At 29.1% G+C, this 22599-nt stretch overlaps 1 protein-coding gene across 2 annotated transcripts; it reads left to right on the top strand.

Moving 5' to 3' along the window:
- Positions 1–14025: 14025 nt before the first annotated feature.
- LOC148201933 (zinc finger CCCH domain-containing protein 46-like) lies at positions 14026–18625 on the top strand. 2 transcript variants are annotated; one of them, XM_088109330.1, is made up of 10 exons: positions 14026–14351; positions 14703–15887; positions 15989–16162; positions 16252–16431; positions 16527–16615; positions 16718–16966; positions 17081–17246; positions 17416–17628; positions 17727–17804; positions 17933–18625. In XM_088109330.1, the coding sequence occupies exons 2-9, from the start codon at positions 14914–14916 to the stop codon at positions 17788–17790; spliced, it is 2109 nt and encodes a 702-aa protein (XP_087965456.1). In that variant the 5' UTR covers positions 14026–14351; positions 14703–14913; the 3' UTR covers positions 17791–17804; positions 17933–18625. The 2 variants fall into 2 exon arrangements, with proteins under 2 accessions (XP_087965456.1, XP_087965455.1); XM_088109329.1 differs by having other exon boundaries at positions 16252–16437.
- Positions 18626–22599: the final 3974 nt, after the last annotated feature.

The raw sequence follows: 22599 nt of genomic DNA, 5'->3' as shown, positions 1-22599 counted from the left end.
AAAGTGTTATGGCTGCATACTCTTATAGTCCAAAATCACTCCCTTTATATAGGCCACGCATAGGTAAGTGTTCGTGACATGTTTTATTTGGTCAACAAATGCCAACTTTCTGTTAGCCTATCGACCGAATTCTTTTTCATTTATCTTAATTTCATTTTATTTGTGGTGTGAGTGCTTTCAACGCTGATTTTTAATTATTGAATATAATTGGTCTGAAATATTCAAATATTTAGTTCCAAATACTCAAAGCATTTATAAGTCTAACTCAACCCCACAAATTTATGTTGAAAGTTTCACATCGATTAAAAATAAGACAAAATTATAATATATAAGTGAGATACAAACCTCACCTTACAAGCTACTTTTGTAAGATTGAGTCAGGCTTAAAATCCATGTGGATCTGAAGTTAGGTGCAGACCTCACAACATTTAAGACACTTTAAAATCATTAATGATATTTTTAAAGATATTTTTATTATTGAATTGTTTGTCAAATATATTAATATATATATATATAATAAATTATTATATTTTAAATAATATAATTGTTTAACGTAATTATGTATATTATTTCATTTTATGGGAGGTGATACTTGGATTGAGTTTTTCTATTACATTAACTTTATAAATTATTGATTTTATTTATATTTATTTTTATTATGTTTATATAATAAAAGTAGTGTTAAATAAATGTATAAACAAAAGTTAATGTTAAACAATAACTTTCTTATTAAATTATAAAATATAGAAATTTAAAGCTATAAATTATAATTTTATATCTCAATTTTATAAACACTTCTTTTATTTTATTTTTTTGTAATTTTAATTAAATTTAAAAATTACTTTTCTTAAATACAGAAAATTTTGTAGAGTGTTCTCGTAGTCTTTTATAATAAACTACATCAGGTAGTGATATTTAAATAAGAGGACAGTAAAAAATAACGTCGCATAATTAAAAAAATAATAATAATTTAGTAAATTATCAAAATTTAACATGAACTTAATTAAAAATTTTCAAACTTTTCAGATACTCAAGCCTAAAAAATCGACATTCTAAATATATAAACTAAGGAATTGAAATCTTACACCGAATCAAATCCTCAATTCTCAAAAATCTCGATTTTCTCAGGTTTTAAACTTACTTTCCGTCATTAATTCCGTGTTTTCAATAATTTTCACATTACATGTGTAATTAATTAAAAAATTGAAATTTTAGTTTAACATTATATTTGCAATACATTATTATTATTTTTTTCTATTGATGGACACTAATTTTATGTTTCCCCCCCTTTTTTTTTTCTTTTTATCAAACTAAACTATCCGTAAAACTATTATTTCTTAATAACATAACATAAAATGATTTGAAAGACATTTGAAGTGTAAAGTTTTTTTAATTAATTATTAGGGATTTTTTTAATTGGTCTTAGGCTTGAAAATAATTCATATAAAAAATATTTTTTAATTTTATTTTAACTATATTATATTAATTTTTGTTTAGTTATAATAAATCAAAAGATAAATACTAAAAAATGTGCATATTAAATATTTTTCATACTATAGTTAATTATGTTTTATTTTTATAACTTTCTCCACTGATTACTGGTTACTGCTTTACAAAAAATTTAAGTGTAGTAGTACTTTTTGTTTTTATATTCATAATAATGATTTGATGTTTTTATTTGTATATATGTTTATCGTCTAATTTCAAAAGCAAAATAAGAAAAACGATATTAGCATATTTTTTATATATAAAGAATTTGCAGGGTCACTTGAGCAGAATTGCTCAGCGAATAATACGAGTTGATTTTTTAGGAGAAAAATATTTTTTAATATAAATTTTTTTACAATACTTTATTATTTATTTATTATTATATTGTAAAAAATTATGTGTTACGAGGTTAATTTGTATGACTAACAACCACGCATTTGTCCAGTTTATCCAACAATAAATGGATAATGACAGGTTAATTTGCCATGTGTTTGAAACAATCAGAGGTGTTTTTTTAGACAAAACTTATACAACATATCTTTTTAAACAAAAGTTATACACCACGTTTTTTTTTTGGACCACACTAATGAACCACGTTTTTTTTATCAAAGTGATACACCGTGTTTTCTTTTCTGCAAAACCGTAAAATATTTATATTAGAACCCTTCGATAGTCTTGATATAACTTAGTGTAAAATATTGCCATACTATTACTATAGTCTAAATTAAATTAAGAAATTGAATTCAACATTATGTGATATTTTATACATTAATTTTATGCATTTTCGAATTTTGATGAAAAATAATGTAGAGAAGTGTATTTTCATGTTTACTTTAATTTTACAAAATTAATTTATGTAAGATACTTATTTATTTTAAATTTATCTTTAATTGATATGAAATATTCTATACATTTGTCACATTCAGACGTATACTTCTTGAATGTGAAATTAAGTAAACCAATAGCTTCAACAAATAATACATTTTGAGTTAGTAGGTTTAAATTATAATTTTGTTATCATGAACTTTAAATCTAAATTAAATCTACAAAACTCTTAATTTATCTCGATCTCACATAATTAACTTAAAGTGAGATTTATATATATTTATGTATTTTAAATTCGTTTTATTTCTAATAAATACTTGATCACAAACAAATAATGACGAAAAAAATTGGATTTCTGATAAACTTTTAATCTTCACAAATTTGTTAGTAAGAATACTTGATTTTTTTTTCTTTCAAAATAAGTAGTGAATTCAATACAATAAATATTAGTATTATTTTATTTTTTAGTATGGTAATTTAAATAAAAAACTTTAATTTTATTAATTTTCTTTTAATTTCAATAATATTTAAAGTAATTAAATATGTGCTTTTATCTTTGGTAACCATTACTTAATTTTAATACGTAATTAGACTTGAATGAATTTTTTATATTGTAAAACTAAAATATTACGTATTTTTTTAAAGGTTGGTTAATTATATGGTTAATTTTCAATAAATATGTATAATAATACTATTGGAAATGAAAAACATGTTTAATCATAATCAAACAAAATTAATAAAAATATTTTTTTATTAAATTTGTCATATTTTATTATATTAAAAATAAAATATTTCAATATTTAGTGTATCAAATTAATTATTTATCTTTTAAAGTATGAATTTAAAGTTCTATTTATATACACAAGTTGTGTATTTAAATATTTTTAAAAAATATATAGTTTAAATTTCGAAAGCAAATTACTTCAAGACGTTGGCTGCGCACATTTATAACGATGAAAATGAGAAGGCTACGGAGAAGAAATGGTAAGTTGGTTCTTACCTAGTTTTCTAGAACATGGCAAGATAAATTACGAATATATAGTGTTTTTGTCAACGCAGTTTACATTTCTCTCAATTTTTTTCCTTTGATGTTGTGCTTTTTTTTCATTTAAATTACGAATAAATTTATTTTATCTGAAATTATTTTTTTCTGATATTTATATTTTTTTTGTAATTTAATTTCTGAAGTCTTTTTATTTTATTCTACGATTTTCAATGCTCGTCAATACTTCTCTCACTGCAGTTAAATTATATTTGTCACTTTTATTTTTTTTCTAAATTTTTCTATTAATTACTTTTATTTTGTATTTTTTTTCTTTATGTTTATTGTTTTTCTATTCATCTTGTTTTTTCTCGCCTAACACGCTCTTATTTAAGAAAAGAAAAGTGTTTTGTAAACTTCATCTTACTTGTATACGAAATACGAAATTGATTAATCTAAAATTGCAAATTGAGTGATGGAAGATAGTGAAATTATTATAAAGTGATAAATAAAGTTTATATTTTGATAAGTGCAAAAATTAAATTAAGTGTTTTTATACGATGTACTTTCGATTGATGTGAGTTTTTGTCGATTTATGAAACTCAGTGTATTCAAATTGAAAACCACAAGGATTAAAAGTCCAAATAAAATTAGGCTACAATAGATCTTATTTTATATTTATGATTTTTTGTACGATGAAAAAATTAAATATTTGAAAGTGAAATTATTATTTTTTAAAAATTATGAATATTCACTTGTTGCATATAAAAACTCATGCAAAAATCAATATTAAATTGCATTTAATTTAAGTGAAGATATTAAATTTTAAAATATTAAATCTGAAGAAACTCTGTTTGAATCTGAAACCGAATCGATGTGACTGTTCTCCAAATCTTGTACCATATTTTTGTGACAGTCGAATTGATTAAGGTGATGCAGTACATATTGAACTTATGATGTCACGGGTATTCCTTATTTACTTAATCAATTTGGTACGTGTATTCCTTGTTTACTTAATTATTTTTTCTAATATCTTTCTATTTCATACTTAGGATCATGTCTCTGTCATGTAATCATGGGTGTACCTAATATTTAAATCTTAAACTATAAATAATTTTTCATATTTAACTTTATAATCATATGATTGCAGTACATATTTGTAACACGTATTATTAGAAAGTTGAGATATAAACATCTCTTAAAAATTTGGTTCGATAACGGTTCAACGAGTGGAATAAAAATGTTCAAAAAATATCATTAGACATAATTATAATATCATATAAAGTGAATTTTTAAGTCTAATTCAATCATAAAATCGATTTGTATTACGAGATTTACATTCATTTATATATTATAATTTAGTTTTATTTCTAGTCGACATGAAACTTCAAACATTTATATATAAAATATATATATATATATATATATATATATATATATATATATATAAATAAGTGATGAGTTTATGAATCTATTAATCTGTTTTGACTTGTTTCACGTTTAATATTGAGACGGATAAATTATCTATATAAATTTAAATTATAAAATAAATTATATGTTTTTAATATTAAATGGAAAGACAATATAAAATTCAACTAATAATTTGGTGAATATAAGTATAAGAATTATGGAGTAGGTATTCAAATAAATGCATCAACTGACCATGATTTTAACGAAAAAGTACCCTAATAGTCACAAACCAAAAAATTAAAGAATTAAAAAGTATAATTATTGGTTTTAAATGAATATTTTATTGATTAATTTTAAACTATGTTTTTTCCTTTTTCTTTGGATAAAATATTATGCAGATCGCTCCATATAATAATTCACAAGTTAGAAGTTATGCAAAATGAAACAAAAATATCAGTCCACATTATTTTTGTAAAATCGATCAATCAACTTTCTTTTTATGGGTAAAAAAATAGGATACGACCCACATCATACACAATATGAAATTTTATTTATATTGATTTTTTTTCTCAGTTTCTTTAATTTTGAGTATTTTTAATTGGACTTTTATTAAATTTTTATATTTTATTATTATTTTTAATGAGGTAAGTGTTGTTTTGTTTAATTATTTTTATATGTCAAATGTAAAGTTTGTTATTGATATAAAGTTATATTATAATAAAAAAAAGCAATGAATATGTGATGCTTTTTAATAAGTTCCACATTATTATCTATAATAACAAAAAAAATGTCACTGATATACTATACATTTTTAATAAAAACAACAAAAATCATTAATTATTTTTTATTGTTAAAAAGTAATGTTTAAGTGTAACTTAATTTTACTATTATACAGTATTTAATTATATATATTTTAAATTTGTTTTATTTTAACCGTGAAACTTTTAATACATATTTCTTATATCAAAGTTACATTGTGTAATTATATATGAACGAGTGATTTGATAAGGAGTCAAATAATAATTTTAACAAGTATAATTTTGATACCATATTATAAAATTTAAATCTAACTCGACTTTAAATATCAGTTTGTAATACAATATTTGTATTTATTTATATACATTAAATTTATCTTATTTTTATTTTTAATTGATACATGACTTCTAATATTATAAGTAGTCAAATAAAAACAATAATAAAAATCAATTAAAAATATCAAAATTTGTAAAAAACATAAATTAATAAAACGTTAATAAACTTTGATGATGTAACTAAATAATTATATTTATTATTCTATTCATATCATATATTTACATGCATAAATATATATTACATGTACTTTGATATTTTTTTCACATTTCTTATTTATTTGTAATAAATAATAAACTATTAGTTTGAAAGTTTTTTAGTTGATATATTTGTAATAAGTTTTGTTTATTTATTTCAAGATACTGAAATATAAGATTGAAAAAATCCAAAAATATTCAATATATGTATATATATTGTTTTTATTTTAAATTTATTCTATGAAATTTGCATATAAGCAAATTTATATATTACAACATGAATCAAACTTATTAACCCGTAAGTATTGTGTGCATCAAATCCGTTTTCAAAGGCACACGTTTGAAGAACATTAAATGATGAACTCCATTTAAGTAATGATAGATTTATTTTTTTCTGATAATGACTGCAATGAATAAACAAGGAAAAAGAGGAGGCTGAAATCTCTTTGTACCTTTATAGCTGATTATAGACATAGGAAATATTAAAATAAATAAAAAAAACATTAAATTTTTTGTTAAGTAATCTTAATTTCTTTTATTGTTATCATACTTTATTTTCTGTACTCTCGTTATTTGAATGAGTGATACATCTTTATTTATTATATGGAAAATAATTAATATAATTTATATTAATTATCAAATCATTGATGACTATATCTGGATTGTGTCAAAGATTATAAAAAAATAAACAAGAAAAAAATGTTATCGAGAGATAAATATAATTCATTTAGCAAATGATATAAATTTCAGTTTTGTTTGCAAATAGCCAAAGAAATGTTCTTTACAAAGAAAATATAAAAGACTAATGAGTTTAGCATCATTAGTTTTTTTAAAAATATTAATTTTTTTTCTCAATCGAAAATATACAAACATAATGAATTTAGCCTTGTAATCTCTCTTCCATATTAATGATCCAATTTTTTTTTCTCCAAATTTGGGCCCATGAAAGAAAACGTCCCGTGAAATTTGGGCCCATAACTCTCTAACTAAACCCTTTCAATAGCTTTGTAATCTAACTTTTAATTAGATTAATAATAAAAAGAGGAGTATTTCTTTTTGCACTCCATGCTTCTCATGTGGACCCAATGGGGTGGTCAAAAGACTAAGTTACACCTCCTTGCTGCTGCTACCTCATTGTCATCACTCCGTTCGCGGCTATCGTTTTCTATGTCTCGTGTCATAGATGGACTCAAGAAGAAAAGTTTTTCTTTAATTATATAATCTAAAAGTTAATTTTAAGTTTCACATTCTACACAGGAATCATTTAAGAAAAAAAGTTGTTTTTAAATTGTATAATTTAGAAAAAAAAATCAGATTACACAATTTTAAAATTAGAAAATGATTTCAAGTTTGTGCAATCCAGAAATTTTTTTCATAAGAAAAAAACACTCAAATTGAACAATCCATAAGTTTTTTTCATGCAAAAAAAACATTTCCGTATCATTTAAAAGCTTTTTTTCATAAAAAAAAACTTATAGATTATGATGAAAGCACCTAATGAGAATTAAATAGTGGCATTAAATTATAAATTTTATAAATTATATCAGTTTTCAGATTTAAAAGGTTTTAAGATTGGTTCCAGAAGTCACTTTTAAAGGCAAAATGAGAATTTATGTATTTATGAAATGAGGAAAAGAAAATGGGGTGCAAAAAGAAATCCTTAAAAATAACATTTGAAGTGAGGCCCAATATTAACCCCAAAAAATGCATTACACTGTTAGAGCCCAATGGACACGTTGAGACAAAGTGATAGTGTTGCACTGTATTCATAAAAAATCTCAGAAGAATGTGCTCAAACAATATTCTAATAATTTGATTAACTTCATAAATGAAAAACAAAAATTTCTCCACTGATAGTAGTTTAAATATTCTTTTATTTTTGGTCAAAAGTAAACATTATTTGGAAAAAAAAAAGTGAGTTAGTTGGATTAGACAGAAGACCACCTAATAAGCTGTCATTATCTCTCAAAATGATTTGTAATTAAAGATTTAGCCTCCTATTAGTATTATATTAAACCATTAGGAAGTTTTAACACTGATGTCGACCTTACTTAATCAATAAATAATCAACTAAAAAATTATAAAAATGAAAAAATATATTCTTCTTTCTTTTCCATTAATATATAAAAACCAAATAAACAAAAATACACATAATTAATCATAAACAAAGCTATATATAAGTCCAAAATCTTTAAAATACAGAATTATAAGTTTTGTTTTCACATAGTATTCAAAATTTTCATCTGTACTTATTTGAATTCAAATTTATTTTCAATAATCTCTATTTAGGTGAATTTTCTTCACATAGAAATATTTTGAAACATAAAAACTCTTAGTTTATTTTATCGTTTATCAAAACTTGTCTGAACATTTGTTAAAAAGAAACTTTTGATATATTCTCGAATCCATCACTGATACAAAACCTTCGATTATGAAATCACTTATTGAAGAAAAAAAGATGAACTAAAAAAAATATACACTTTTATTATTTCTTAAAAGTACTACAAATATATACAAGAATTCTATTTATAAAATTAATTGAATATTTAAACTGACTAAAACAAGAGTGTTGAAGGGAGTTTTTTTGTTTTGAAGTATTGTATTAAAAAGAGTAGTCATTGAGGTGTCTGAATATGGATATTATTTGTAGTCAGAAACGACAATAGTTTGGAAAATGATGTGCACTCACTCAACCACATACACCCCACGGCATCTTATTCATTCCACCTTTTTCTCTTTTTCTTCCTCTTTTACCACACACTCATTAATTCCATTTACTTTTCATTCATTTTTCTCTTTTTTTTTTTCAATATTTTTTCATCATCACCAAACTATTTAACATCTTTTCAATACTGTCACAACTATATACAACCACATAAATCAGATAAACATATGTAACTGAGTAGTTTGATTAAAAACGGAATTAACGTTAAAAAGAATTATATTAATGTTAAATTACATTATTATTATTATTTGAGTTGTAATTTAAATTATATAATTATATTAATGCTAATTAGGAATTTATTTCAAAATTTATAAATATAAATTTATTATATTATCATAATTAATTATATTAATTATGCATTTATTGTTAACACTATCAAACATTCACTTGATTTGGCATGATAGTGTTTTTTTGAAGATAACACTCTTCTTCGACAGCAATCTAGTTCGAGAACAAGGAGAAAAAACCTTAATCCATACTTAAAATTTGAAGACGGTCGTAAAAAGTTGACTTAATCTGAATCCCTTAAACCCAACCACGTAAGAACCATAACAATGATTGTTATATCAGAGATCTATAACTTATTTTCAATACATTATTTTAATTTCTATTCATATTTAACAGTAATATGATCACAATATGACTACAAAAAAAGCTGCCACCTTTTCAACACTAACTGCGTTGTGCAATCAGGAAAGCTGAAAGATAGATATCATGTTCAGACTGCAATATTGGGTTTTTTAGTTTTTACTTATTACAAACAGAAAAAGCTTCAACCAGTACAATATGGAGTTAATACTGGAATAAAGCCAAGTCACCAACCATCTTTTAACTCTACTGAATTTAGTTTATGATAATTAAGGGTAATTTTCAACCTTTCTTAATTCTTGTTATGATAATAACACCAATATATGTAGAACAGTTCCTCCTTTCTTTTACAGTTTAATTACACCTTTTAGAAGATTATTTTCATATGTGAAAAAAAATTCTCCGAGATATTTCTATACTTAATTCTTTCCTCTATCCCTTTACACAATCTTTATTCAAACGAATATAACTTTTCTCCTTTCTCTTACCTATCATGTCTGTGTGAAAAAATGAATAGCAGAAACAATAAATGAAAAACAGATTTTCCTTTTTCAACAATGTTACACATTTATGATAAATTACGTATATGTTGCAGCAAATTTCAAATGTAAAGCTTTTTACAGTTGAGTTCCGCATTCAACGTAACAACAAATATAGTTAGAATAGATCATAATCTCATTCAGATATTATGTCAATAAGTGAATTTTAAGTGAATCTCAACTTTACAAAACTTACTTATAAAATAAGATTTGCATCTACTTATATATTATAAATTGATCTTATATTTAGTTGATACGAACCTTTCAACACATACGTGTATAAAAAATAGAAGTTTTTATAACTAGCAAATTTAAATCTGAGATATAGAGAATGTCGTTAGTAGATTCCAACTCATTTGGAAAAGTAACTATAGATACCCATATGCATGCATATACCGTCATATTTTGATAGCCCAAGTTGAATTTAGGATTAAGATAGAGAGACAGTATGTGGGAAGTACATTCCCAAAATCAATTAGTTTGGTTCAAAAAGGGAAAGAAGAGAGTAACAGAAAGATTTGAATTTGCACCAGTCATTAAGAGCTTAGACATGAATATTGAAAAGAAGAAAAAAAAGAAAAGGAGCAGGGGTTTTAGCACCATGATTGCATCTCTTTAATGTGGTAACAACTACTGCAAGTACTACTGATAAGAGGAGTCACAATCTTCACAAAAATATCAAAAGGGGTATGGTGTGAGAGTGGTCCCAGGGGAATTGAAACCTTATGTCTTTTTATTTGGTATTGGAAGCAGAAAACTTAACATTTTAGCCAAAGTTGGAGACAGATCACATGCAAAGGAGCGTGCAAGCCACTTCATATACCGATATGTGTGCAGTGTAAATCAAGGTGATTTTCTGTGTTCTCTTCTAAGCTTTAATTACTCTCAATTAATTCTGCACTACTACCGGGAAACAAAAGCTAACCACCCATTAAACAAACCTGCTGTGCTGCTCCTAAGAGACACACGTTATCTTTGTCCAACCAAGTTGTTTCAATACACAAACATATTTCTCCTAAGGATGGATTCCTTAAGTTATGTACTCTATGGTTATGGGACCAATCCGATAAGACCACTAAGAAGGGTGATCGGTCCAAACAGCTTGCTGTAAGTATTATCATGCGCCATTCAATCAAGATAAGTAAATGTTGTCTATTAATCGATCGTATGGTCATAGAGATGGAAAATCAGACGAACGACCTCTAGCACTAAAGACCGCAGAGTGTTTTGTGAAGATCTTCGACCCTATTCCCGAAACAAGTTGACACTAGTGTCATTAGGAAAAACGACAACGGTTATTTTCGATCCAAAATTTTAAAATAATCATTTATGAATCTTTGTCTGTCTTTATATGATTGATTCATTTTCTCATTTTTATCTGACGTGGAACTTAAACTTATATTTTGATTTTCAACAAATTTGAATTTGAATATCTTAGAACTAGATTATTTTCTTTTTTTAGGTTGTTTTGTAATCTTAGTACTACTTCAATTATAACAAGTATTGTTCCCTTTTATACCATGTTTGAATCAATACAGATACATTAATGATGCAAAGAAAAATTAATTGGGAGTTTCTTCATTTTGCTTTATATGTATATTTTTTGTGGTGTTCTTTGATTCTTCCTAAATTTAGAGGTGGAGGGTCAGTTTTTGCATTTAATTATTAAATTAGGTGGCTAAGTTATCATGCTTTTCTTTTTTCTCTCTCAGGTTGGTGGATTGGCAATTTGTCCTTTGAGATTAAGAGATCACAATGATGAAACATGAAAAATCATTGATTCATTCATTATTGCAGTGTGTATATTTATGTTATCATTTTTCATTATTTCCACAAGCAAAAGGGTGTTAGAAATAAGCAAAACTCAATATCATGTCAATCCAAAGAAGCATGGAAACATTCTTGAGATGAGAATGAGATGAAAGTAACCTTGCATGCAAATCCATTCCCACCTAATAAGAGAAAAACAGTGATGGAAGCAACATGACTCATTGCTTCTTGTTTATCATAAAAGAAAACAATGTAAAAACATGTGCAGTGCAGCACACACATCTCTGTATAAAACAACATATTTAATGATAACTTACAACACACTTCCTTCTTATAAAAATATCCAAACATATTAGAACATGATTTAACATGAGCATGGAGCAGTTTGGTATATATTCTCTAAGACATGCAGTACATATATATAGATTACGAAATTACATATCTACAGTATCAGTCAACAACTTGATAATTATATTGGTTAAAGTTACTGTATAATTTGACACATAATCTGATGAAAATAAAATAACTATGAACTAAACCAGCATGTTGGTTAATTCAGTTAAAGAGTACAATAATTGATTGAAAATGTGGGAAATTATTCAGCAGAGTCATGAGCTGTCTGTTATATATACTGTTTTTAAGTGCAGCAAATATACTTTTAAAGAAATTATTAGCAGAAGAAAAAACAAAACAGATTCTATTTAAGATTGTACATGTACAAAATAAATCATCAATTATAAACTAATATTACCATCATCAAGCTTTTTGGAAGATGATATCAATTTCATCACTAACAAGACTCGTGTTTAAAAAAAATAATAGATTACTATAATGTATATGTAAAAAAGATGTTCCGAATAAATACATATACATACATATATATATATATATATATATATATTTTTTTTTTTTTTTCTTAACAAATACCCATCTACAAAATAGAAGATATATAGCTAGTGGTATTTGATTGTAAATTAAAAGATAACTGTATAATTTTATTAATTTATTATTTTGAAACTTTATAATACCAAAAACACCTTTTATACTTCAGACAAAACAAGCAACTTTTATAAAAGCTATTGTTAAAAATAGCTTTTACTTTTGTAAAAGTGTTTCATGGGTGGGCCTATTCGTAGTGCATAAAAGACTGAAATAACAAAACATTCATTAAAATAAGTATCTCATGTGGAAAAAATATTCAGACATCAATGATTTTACTCACACATCATATAGATATTTCTGTTTTCATAATTTTGAAAAACTCTTCAAAGTTAACAAATGTAAAAGCTTTAGTCAAATATAAGAAGTATTAAATTAAATAAAATAAAAATGTGGTTAGTAAGTTAACCGGACCACAAGTTTATATATTTTATTTTACATTAAATTAAATTGAAGCCAAATATTATTTAACCTAAAGTTTTTAAAATAGTATATAATTGGGATGTTATCATGGGTCATGAAAGTCTTTTAACTTCAACACTGAGTGAAATATACCCTTGACCAGTCATCAATAATATAAACATAGGATATATTTAAATGACACAAGTAATTGCACAAACATGTTTGATGTCGGATTCTTCAGTGTAAAAATGAACTTTTTATTTTTAAAAATTGTAAAATATGTCAATAGTAGTTGAATGTTTAGATTTAGAAGAAAGAAACCATCAAAGTAACCACCTTTTTTTTTTCTCTTGCATTAAATCATACCAACAATCCTAATAAATTACATATACCTGGGATAAGAGTAAAGGAAGAACCTTTGAGAACAAAAATAGAAGAACAACTTGTGGGGCATAACATAACCAAACAAACAACTAAGAAATAATTCAAATGGGAAATGATGTGTTTAGAAGATATAATCAGAGGTAGAGTGAGGGCGTGTCTGATTGGGGTGGCATTGACTCTTCCCAAGGTAAAGAAGACACCATGATCAAGTCAAGGCAAAACCTGAGGGCGTGTTGTTCACTCTCCAATGAACATATATAATAGTCACATAATTGCTTCTGAGACTGAGAGAAACCATTGGAGCGTGAAACCAAACTCAGAGAAATTGGAGTAAACCATGGTGAACAACGCAAAACAAAGGGTGTTGTTGAGTTCAGCTATGTTTTGTTTTTTGAAAATTGGAAGTAGTAAATAAGTAAATAAATAGCACCGGAATTAGAAAAGCTTGTCAGAGGTTAGAGGCAGGTGAAAGTTTGAACATGCAGTATTTGAAACAAGGATCTGGATCTGAGAGAAGAAGCACACAACACAACATAAGATAACATTATTATGGGGCACAAATACCACACACACGCACGGCCTCTAGCGTTTGTTTAATGATACCATGGCATGAGAGAGAAAGGGTCTACATAACATAACACCAACACAGGTGGGGGGAGGGGGGGAAAAAAAAAAACAAAAAGAGAAAGTGGGGCAAAGTGAGTGGGGTGGGAGAGAGAAGAAAATCTTGGCCTAATTGTTGAGGCTGAGAAAGATAAAAGGGCAAATCAGAAATAGTTCAGCTCTCAACTTCACTGCCCACTCTTGCCCAGAACCCCATAAAAACACACAAGGGTCACTGATGCAATTGATGTTTTTTCTGCTGCTTCTATCTGCAACCATGTTATGAATAGGGCGGTGGTTTGGCTTTTGGAGTAACTCGACAACCATTGTGTTTGAGGTTGATGGGTACAACTGCTTTCAAAAACATTAACTAAATCAAGAGAGAGAGAGACCTTGTTTTCCTTTCACAGGTAAAGTCCTAGTCTTTTGCTCATGTCTGCATTTTGATTTTATTTTGGACAAGGTTAGAGATTTAGATGTTGGAGGGAGAACAAAAGAAAGGAAAAGAAACGAACTTGTTTGTAAGTTTGTCGTTCTGTTGTTTCTGCAACTTTGACACTCATTACTTCTTTATAGATTCAACTACCATGTTATGTCCATCTCTATTTTCTTTTTAAAAATTCGTTCTTTTTATCAAAGGTAACTTTTGACACCCTTCTCCATTAGTCTTCTCCCATTAATCATGCACACGGGAATACTACTTTTAACACTCAACTTTCTTACTCTCCTTTCTTCTTTAACTCGCTTTTCTTTGCTTGCAGGAATACGAGAAAGAAAGTCACTGTATCACCACTCATCTCAAGTTGGTAGGTAGGGCTTGTGTGTGGTTGAGAAAGAAACTTTACTTGCAACAGGAGTGAGAAAGATAGCCACTAGTGAATAGAGAGAGAGACTCAACTTGGAAAAGAAGATTTGATTTTTAGGGATAGACTAGTTTCTTTGGAACCATGTAGTAATCCCTTTTGTTCACTCATGGATGGTTACGAAGCTACACGAATTGTGTTCTTAAGGGTCCAAACTTTGGACCCAGAAAATGCTTCCAAAATCATGGGTTTGCTTCTGCTTCAAGACCATGGTGAAAAAGAAATGATTAGATTAGCATTTGGTCCAGAAGCACTTGTTCACTCAGTGATTGTTAAAGCCCGCAAGGAGTTAGGTTTACCTTTGAACTCTCCGCCAACACCCTCCACTCCTCCTTCTCCTTCACCGTTCCTTCCGAGGCAGAACTCTACTTCTTCAAGGCTCGGTGTTATCAACCTCCCTCCCTCTCTCACCATTCCAAACCCTTCTTCTACTTCTTCTTCATGGCCTACTATGTCTGAGCTTCAAACCCCTGATAGTTTGATGAGCCCCAACAATTTGGTTGTTGGCTCTTCTACTTCTTCATCCTCCTTATCCTTTTATGCAAATGGAGGCTCAGATCCGATTGATGACTTCCAACTTCAAGACCAGCTCTCTTTTCTGAATGATGGTTCTGCTCATGCTCACAAAAATAACCCTGATTTGTTTTACCCTTGTCACTCGGACTTGTCTTCAAGTCCTACTGCTGCTTCTGACCCTACTCTCTTTCCTTCCTTCGATTGGGGAGGGTCTCTTCACCGCAGGAGTTGTTCTGTCAATGATGTTTGTTTGGGCTCTGAGGACTCCAATTCCGGGTTGGGGTGGAAGCCTTGTCTTTACTTTGCTAGGGGATACTGTAAAAATGGCACTAGTTGCAGGTTCCTTCATGGTGGACTTGGAGATGCTGATGCTGCTGCTCCCGCTGCAATGGTTGGGTCTCCTAGCAAGCTTGAGATGATGGAGCAGTGCCATGAGCTTTTCAGAGCTAAATCTTCTCAACAGCAGAGACTGGCTGCTGCTTCTCAGTTCATGGCCTCTTCTACTTTTCCATGCTCCCCTAAGTGCATGAATTTGCTGTTGCAGCAGCAACAGAATGATACTCAACGGTACGTAGTGCTTTCATACCATGCAATCATGTGTTTTGATTAGTGCTGTCTTTGTAATGGTTGAGGTGTAGGATTCTAATCATGACTGATAATAATTGCAGAGCTGCAGCTCTGATGATGAGTGAGGATTTGCATAAATTTGGACGATCCAGGCTTGAAAGAAATGATTTTTCTCTGAACAGTCCTGGAATGGTAAACCCAGCTTCCAGGCAGATCTACTTGACTTTCCCAGCAGATAGCACTTTCAGAGAGGAAGATGTTTCAAATTACTTCAGGTTATTGTTGTTTAGCTTTTGCCGGAGTTCCAATGCATGGTATGACAATGGCAGAAATATTAACTAAGTTTCTAATTCTGTGGTTGAAGCATTTATGGCCCAGTCCAAGACGTGAGGATCCCATACCAGCAGAAGAGAATGTTTGGCTTTGTTACCTTTGTTTACCCGGAGACTGTGAAGCTTATTCTATCTAAAGGAAATCCTCATTTTGTGTGTGATGCTCGAGTGCTTGTTAAGCCTTACAAGGAGAAGGGCAAAGTCCCGGACAAGTACAGGCACCTCCTCTCTCTGCTCTTTCGTTATCTTTCTCTTTCTGGTTATCTTGAGCTTTTTTAACGTGTTCATGTTTTTGTGTGATATCCAGGAAGCAGCAGCAGGTAGATAGAGGAGATTTTTCACCAAGTGGTACTCCTACTGGACTAGATGCTAGAGACCAATTTGATCTTCAACTTGGTAGGTTAATGCTTTTGGTTAAACCTTCTTCTTTACTATCTTTTCAGATTATGTTGGTCAAACCTACTGTACTTAACACTTTATTGTCTTGTATGTTTTCAGGAGGCAGAATGTTCTACAATACTCAAGACATGCTGTGGAGGAGGAAGCTGGAGGAGGAAGCTGATTTGCAGCAAGCTCTAGAGCTCCAAAGTAGGAGGCTAATGGGCCTGCAGCTTCTTGACATCAAGAAGCATCACCAGCGTGCACTCTCCACTGGAAGTCCAATTCCTTCCCCAGCACACTCTCTTAACATGTTCAACCAAAATCTTGTTCTTCCTTCCTTTCACAATATTTCCGAGGCCCCAAAGGGTATATCTCTCTTTTACATTTGAAATGAGCTGATTCCAGCTGCTTTTGAATTGAACTCGGTGCATTTTTTGGGAGTGTTATGAATTTATTGAGATTTGTGCTACTTGGTTCCAGAGAATGGTTCAACTTCTGCTCCACCTAGTACTGATTCAGTTTCTGCTGGTCTGCAATCTGTCAACGTTTCTGTTGGCAAGGAAGTGGTGGTCAATGGCGAGAATGGATTAAATGAAGGCAATGACAAGCAGAACTCTGGTCATGAAGATATTGATTTGCAAGAATGGTATAGAACTTGCTCTTATCTAGAATAGTTAGAGGGCACCAGAATAGTAAACACCTTTTTGCACCAAACTCTTTTTCAGTCCATGCCAAAAAACATTGTGCATTTATTCAGGTTTTCCTAATTTCCTGATTTGATGGTCCTATTTTGAACGGTTTATGAATAAATACAGCTCGGAGCATAATCTCCCTGATAGCCCTTTTGCTTCCCCAACAAAAGCTGCTGGAGACTTGATGGTTTCCTTCTCTAATGGAACTGTTGAGGCCATTGACACAGATGCCTCGGGTGCATCTGTCAACTCCAAATTTGGTACTAGTGCATTGCTTCCACCAGCATCTGCAATTGACATGGGGACTTTCAAATCCTATAACTGTCAAATACCAAGGTATTGTTGTCATTACATTCTTTTCTTGCTTTTCCCATGGCATGAGTTTTCATTATTCATAAATTTTTGAACTTTTTGTGATATGGGTTTGGATTCAGGTTCCCTTCTGGCCATGGAACTTTTGGGATGTTCCCGGGCACGGGTGGCCCGATTGGCATTTAGTTTCCTGAGTTCAGGTAAAGGTAGTTTGGAAGTTTATGTTGATGAAGTTCTGTTGCACTTGTTGTCTTCAAGGTGGATTGATTTGTTGTTTAGTATATTAAATTTGGATGTCGGTTTGGTCTTTTTTGTGCAATATTTACAGGAAGTGAAAGATGACTAAACAAACCGGGACAAATGAGTTGAAAACCACCATCATCACCACCACCACCACCATGACGGCCATCACCATCAATCATTAATACTATACTTGTTACAACCATACAAAATGCATACGGAAAAAGCAGTTGAGTAAAGAAGGTGGGGCTGGCATTCCCCCTTCTTTTGTTATATTAGCATTATTATTCCACCATTTTCTTTTTATCGTATCTGTAGTAGTAGCTGAGTGAACCACAGGTTAAAATAACACAGAAAGAATCACCAGAGTCAAATGTGTAATAGGAACTCCCAAGCACTGTAATTTCATCTCCTACCCTCGGTTATGTAGTAGTGTAGAGTGTTAGTTCAATGTTGTTACAGGTATAATTTCAAGTCTTTGTATAGCTGGAGCATTTCCCAGAGAAAAACATGCACAGATGAAGTGGTAAAAGCAAAAAGGCAGAGCTTTATAACTCCAAGGCTGATTCAAACCCCCCAGTTGAAGGGTAACTTGAATTTGAAAGCTATAAGTGAGGAGAGGACTGTAAAAGTGTTAATCTTAGCTGATTAAAGTTCAAAGTGGAGATTTTTAGCATGGAGGTTATGTTTAATCAGTTATGCTTGTACTTCTACTTAGTTGTTACACACAGTTATCAAAGAAAGAATTAGAAAGAAGAATCAAAAGTTGAGATTTTAGTCTGATTGGTCTATTTGCCTCTCCTCTTTGCTTTATTTATTTTGAAGGAGAATTTGTCTCTTTGTTCTTGCAATTATTTTTGCCTTTCAATTTGTAAATTGGTGGGGTCTGTCTTTTTTTTTGCCATTATTGGAGAGGAAAGAAGAGGGTCCAAAATGCACAGCATCACATGGGGGTTGCTGACACTGCAAGTGGGCCTCACACATTTATATAATGCCAGGTTGTGTATAGGTCCTACCCACCAGCACCTACCCATGTGAGTGATGCCACTTTTCTTTTTCATCTACCCTTTAATCTGCAATAATAAAATATGTACCCTTAAGTTTATCTTTCATCACTGGAAAGGACATGCATAGATCTAAAAGTAGGGTAGATGCCCCACATATGACAAAACTCTCCAGTTACTCGAATCTTTGGGGCTCTTTGGGGCTCGGTTGCCTTATGAATGTGTGACTTAGCCTTGATTTACTGTGCTTTCTTTGTATTGCTCTCTTTCCAGTTTTCCATAGCCCCCAAGTGTTTGTGAAAAAGCTCCATCTTCAAAACTAGACTCACCTCACCTCACCTCGGGCACAACACAAGCGACAATGTATATTGGTTGGTTTATTACCTTAGTGCCTTTTTCTTTGATCAAAACCAAAGATTTTTGAACGTAACATATTGCCTGCAACAGGTTTAATGTGTTAGCCTAAAAAAAAATTTAAATATTGGTCTCCCTCCATAATAGATACAGTGTGTGATTATTATTATGCATGGAAATTAATTATGGTCTTGAATTATAAAATACTTCATCATATTTTAAGTATAAATTAATCTTCACCTCTCACATTTCAGCAGAACTTTGCACTTTGAATGAACAAATGTACAACTTAAATTATGTGAATAAAGTATGAAAACTTGTGTCGTTAGAACAAAAGACAAAAGACAGAACACTTTGGTGCTGTAGTTAACATCCCTAAAATGTCGAAACCCAATTTAAGCACTTTTGATTAATATTTCTAGTAATTTGATATCTTGTTGCCAAGATTTTGACCAAAAGGGTGTTGTTCTCGAGTGAGCTACATTGACTAACACGGAAGAACTAAAATTTAGGAAACCAAGATGAAGAGTGGATTTGAGCTTTGTTATCATAACTCATTAAGTTTATATATGTAGGTTGTGGGTAGTTGTGTTATTCCAATGCTAGAAGAGTCTCCTTGGTTAAGCAATCCTGCCAGATTGTTTCCACTAACACGAGTGCATTGGGATAAGTTTCCATGACAGTGATTTTCTATTAGCATGCATTATTAAGTAAAAGTTATTAGTAGTTAGCAAGGTTCTTAAGGTCACCAAAACAGTCATCAATTGCTCCGAGGTTTAAGAAAATAACACCAAAATTCAATGTTAGTAAATAATGTTATTGTCAAATCAGAAAAAAGATAAATGGGTCAGAAAAGTTAATGGTTTGTTTTGGACAGACTCCTTGTAGTGACTGCACCTGCAACTGCAATCATCCCAACATGCTTGGTTGAATTGCAGACTTGTCATTAAATGGCTTAATACACAATAAATATAATGCCTACTTGCTACATCTAAGTTGTTTCAATTTACTGTAACCAGTAAAAGTTGGGGAAAAACAACTCTATCAATAACCAACTCAATTTAAAATAGACATTGTTTTCAAGCTAGTAAAGTGAGTTAAAAGTTTGACCAATTAAATGTATGGTTAACAAAAATATCAGTGATTCAGAAAAGAGAGAAGATTAAACATGCACTTAAGTTAAAATATTATTTAACATTCCATTTTTATTTATAGTAATTTTATATTTTTATTCATCTTAGAATTCATTTATTAATGTAGTAAACAAATATAGACCCTGAATAATGAATATGAAAACTTGGATCTGTGTAAGTAACATGATGTTGCAGAATGCTCTTCATCCTGTTTATCCACTGTTTGGTTTTGAAAATAAAAGTGTATATTGACAACTAAAACAAAATTTTCCATTTGATGGAGACATTTAGAATATATAATATATATAAAATTGAGGCTAAAGAAATATAGTCATAGGCAAACAGAACATTACCTCAATGGTGGTGACCCATGACTAGTGATTGTGGTTAGAAGTGAGTAGCTAACCCATGTCTGGTTTGTTGTAAGTTGAAACATTATTAAATGTGTAATGGGAACTGAAATGTACTAGTGATAAATAAGGCTGTGCTGTTTTGTTGTAATCCCTTTATGATTAAGACATGCTTGCAAATGCCACAGTCTTATACGTGCATGTGGTTATATTTTAGTTGCATAGGATTCTTCAAACACTGTCAATCAGGGAAAACGGATGGTGACCCCTGCTACCAATTTCGACTGCACAATTTCTCAGTTTTTTTAAAAACAGTTACTGTCTTATTTTCTGCTAGTTGGACTAACTCAAAGTAATAGTTTATTTATTGAATATTACTATAAATAATTCTCTGAGTAGAAATTCATCAAAGTCATTGTTGAAAGATTTTATATATATATATATTTTATTTTATAAATTTTTATAAAAACAAAACAAAACTTCATAGGATCATATAAATCAACTGAGACAGATTAATGATTTTTTAACTAAAAGTTAAACTAGAATTTATTTTTTCTAAATAGTAATAAGTGTGTAAAAAAAAGAAAGAATAAGCATCCTTTTCAAAAGGATGATTAAGTCAGAAAATGTAATTTGGTTTATTGGTTTTATTTAAATGAGGAATGGTGTTCACGTCCATCAAATAATTGAAATCACCATTGTTGAACTGAAAATATGGATTGAAGAAGATTTTGAAAATAGAATATTCATGAGAGAAAAATGATTGAAAAGAGAAGAAAGTGTTGAAAAAATATGAGGGAATTGGGAAGGTCAAAGCAAGGGTACAGTGTGCATAACATGATAATGTTGGCATATTATTTTGCAAGAATATTGGTTCCACATGTTATGAATGGATTAGACTAGTTCAAATGCACATGCACTTCAAGACACAAAAACTCACACAATTCAAAGTTTAAGATTAGAACAGATGTACTATGTTTGTATAATGTTTAGACAGGATAAGAAACATTTGTAGTGCAATTTTTTTAGCACAAGAAAAGCACCAAAAGTACAACAACATTCGTGCAACATTTTATGGCAAAGAGAAACAGTTGTAGGAATCAAACCAAAACTTCTTGATAAGAAAGAGTTCGATTCAATATATTTAGTTAATTAATTTATCTAAAAATTTAATTATGACCAATTAAACTTATAAGGAATATATCTCTTAATTTATATTTGAAATTAAAATTGGTTTTCGTTTCAAACTTTAAATATATTTTATCCTAAATTTTAAAAGTAAATTAATGTAATATCCTAATTCAATTGTTTTAAAATTTGTTGATGTATTTATGCTAATGTTTAAGTTGTTTATATAATTTAATATATTTTAATTCAAATATTACTATGGAATATTGTTTAACACATAAAAAAAATTAACTTAATTGGATTAAGATGATCATATACATTTATTTACAAAGTTTATATACTAAAATTTATCAAAGTTTAAGACAAAAACAATTTTCAATTTCAGTTCAAGTTTAGAGACTCTAAACATATTTAATCTTGAATTTAAAAATTTTAATTTTTTAAGTAACAATCTATGAAAAATTAAATAGTATGAGAATGGAGATTGATGAGAGTGTAGATATGAAATTTTTAAGGCTTTTTGAGTATGTGGTGTGAATAAATGGAATAGTAATGTGCTTTACAATGGCTTAAATATGAAAAGATATTGAGCATGAATACTTGGGATTGGTGTATCAACTTTGGAAAAATACATGGACGTAAACAACTCATAAATAAAATAAAAGAATTGTTATATATTATGAATTTTTCTAATTAGTAGTTTTTTAAAAGAAATATTAAACATATTAATACAATATTAAACAAAAATTAAAACTTGATACTTGATTTGAGTGATTTACTGATATA

The sequence above is a fragment of the Vigna umbellata genome, chromosome 3 (genome assembly GCF_029865625.1).
Source record: "Vigna umbellata cultivar VRB3 chromosome 3, Vumbellata_1.0, whole genome shotgun sequence".
NCBI classification, from domain to species: Eukaryota; Viridiplantae; Streptophyta; class Magnoliopsida; order Fabales; family Fabaceae; genus Vigna; species Vigna umbellata.
This window is presented reverse-complemented; position numbering and strand designations above follow the sequence as displayed.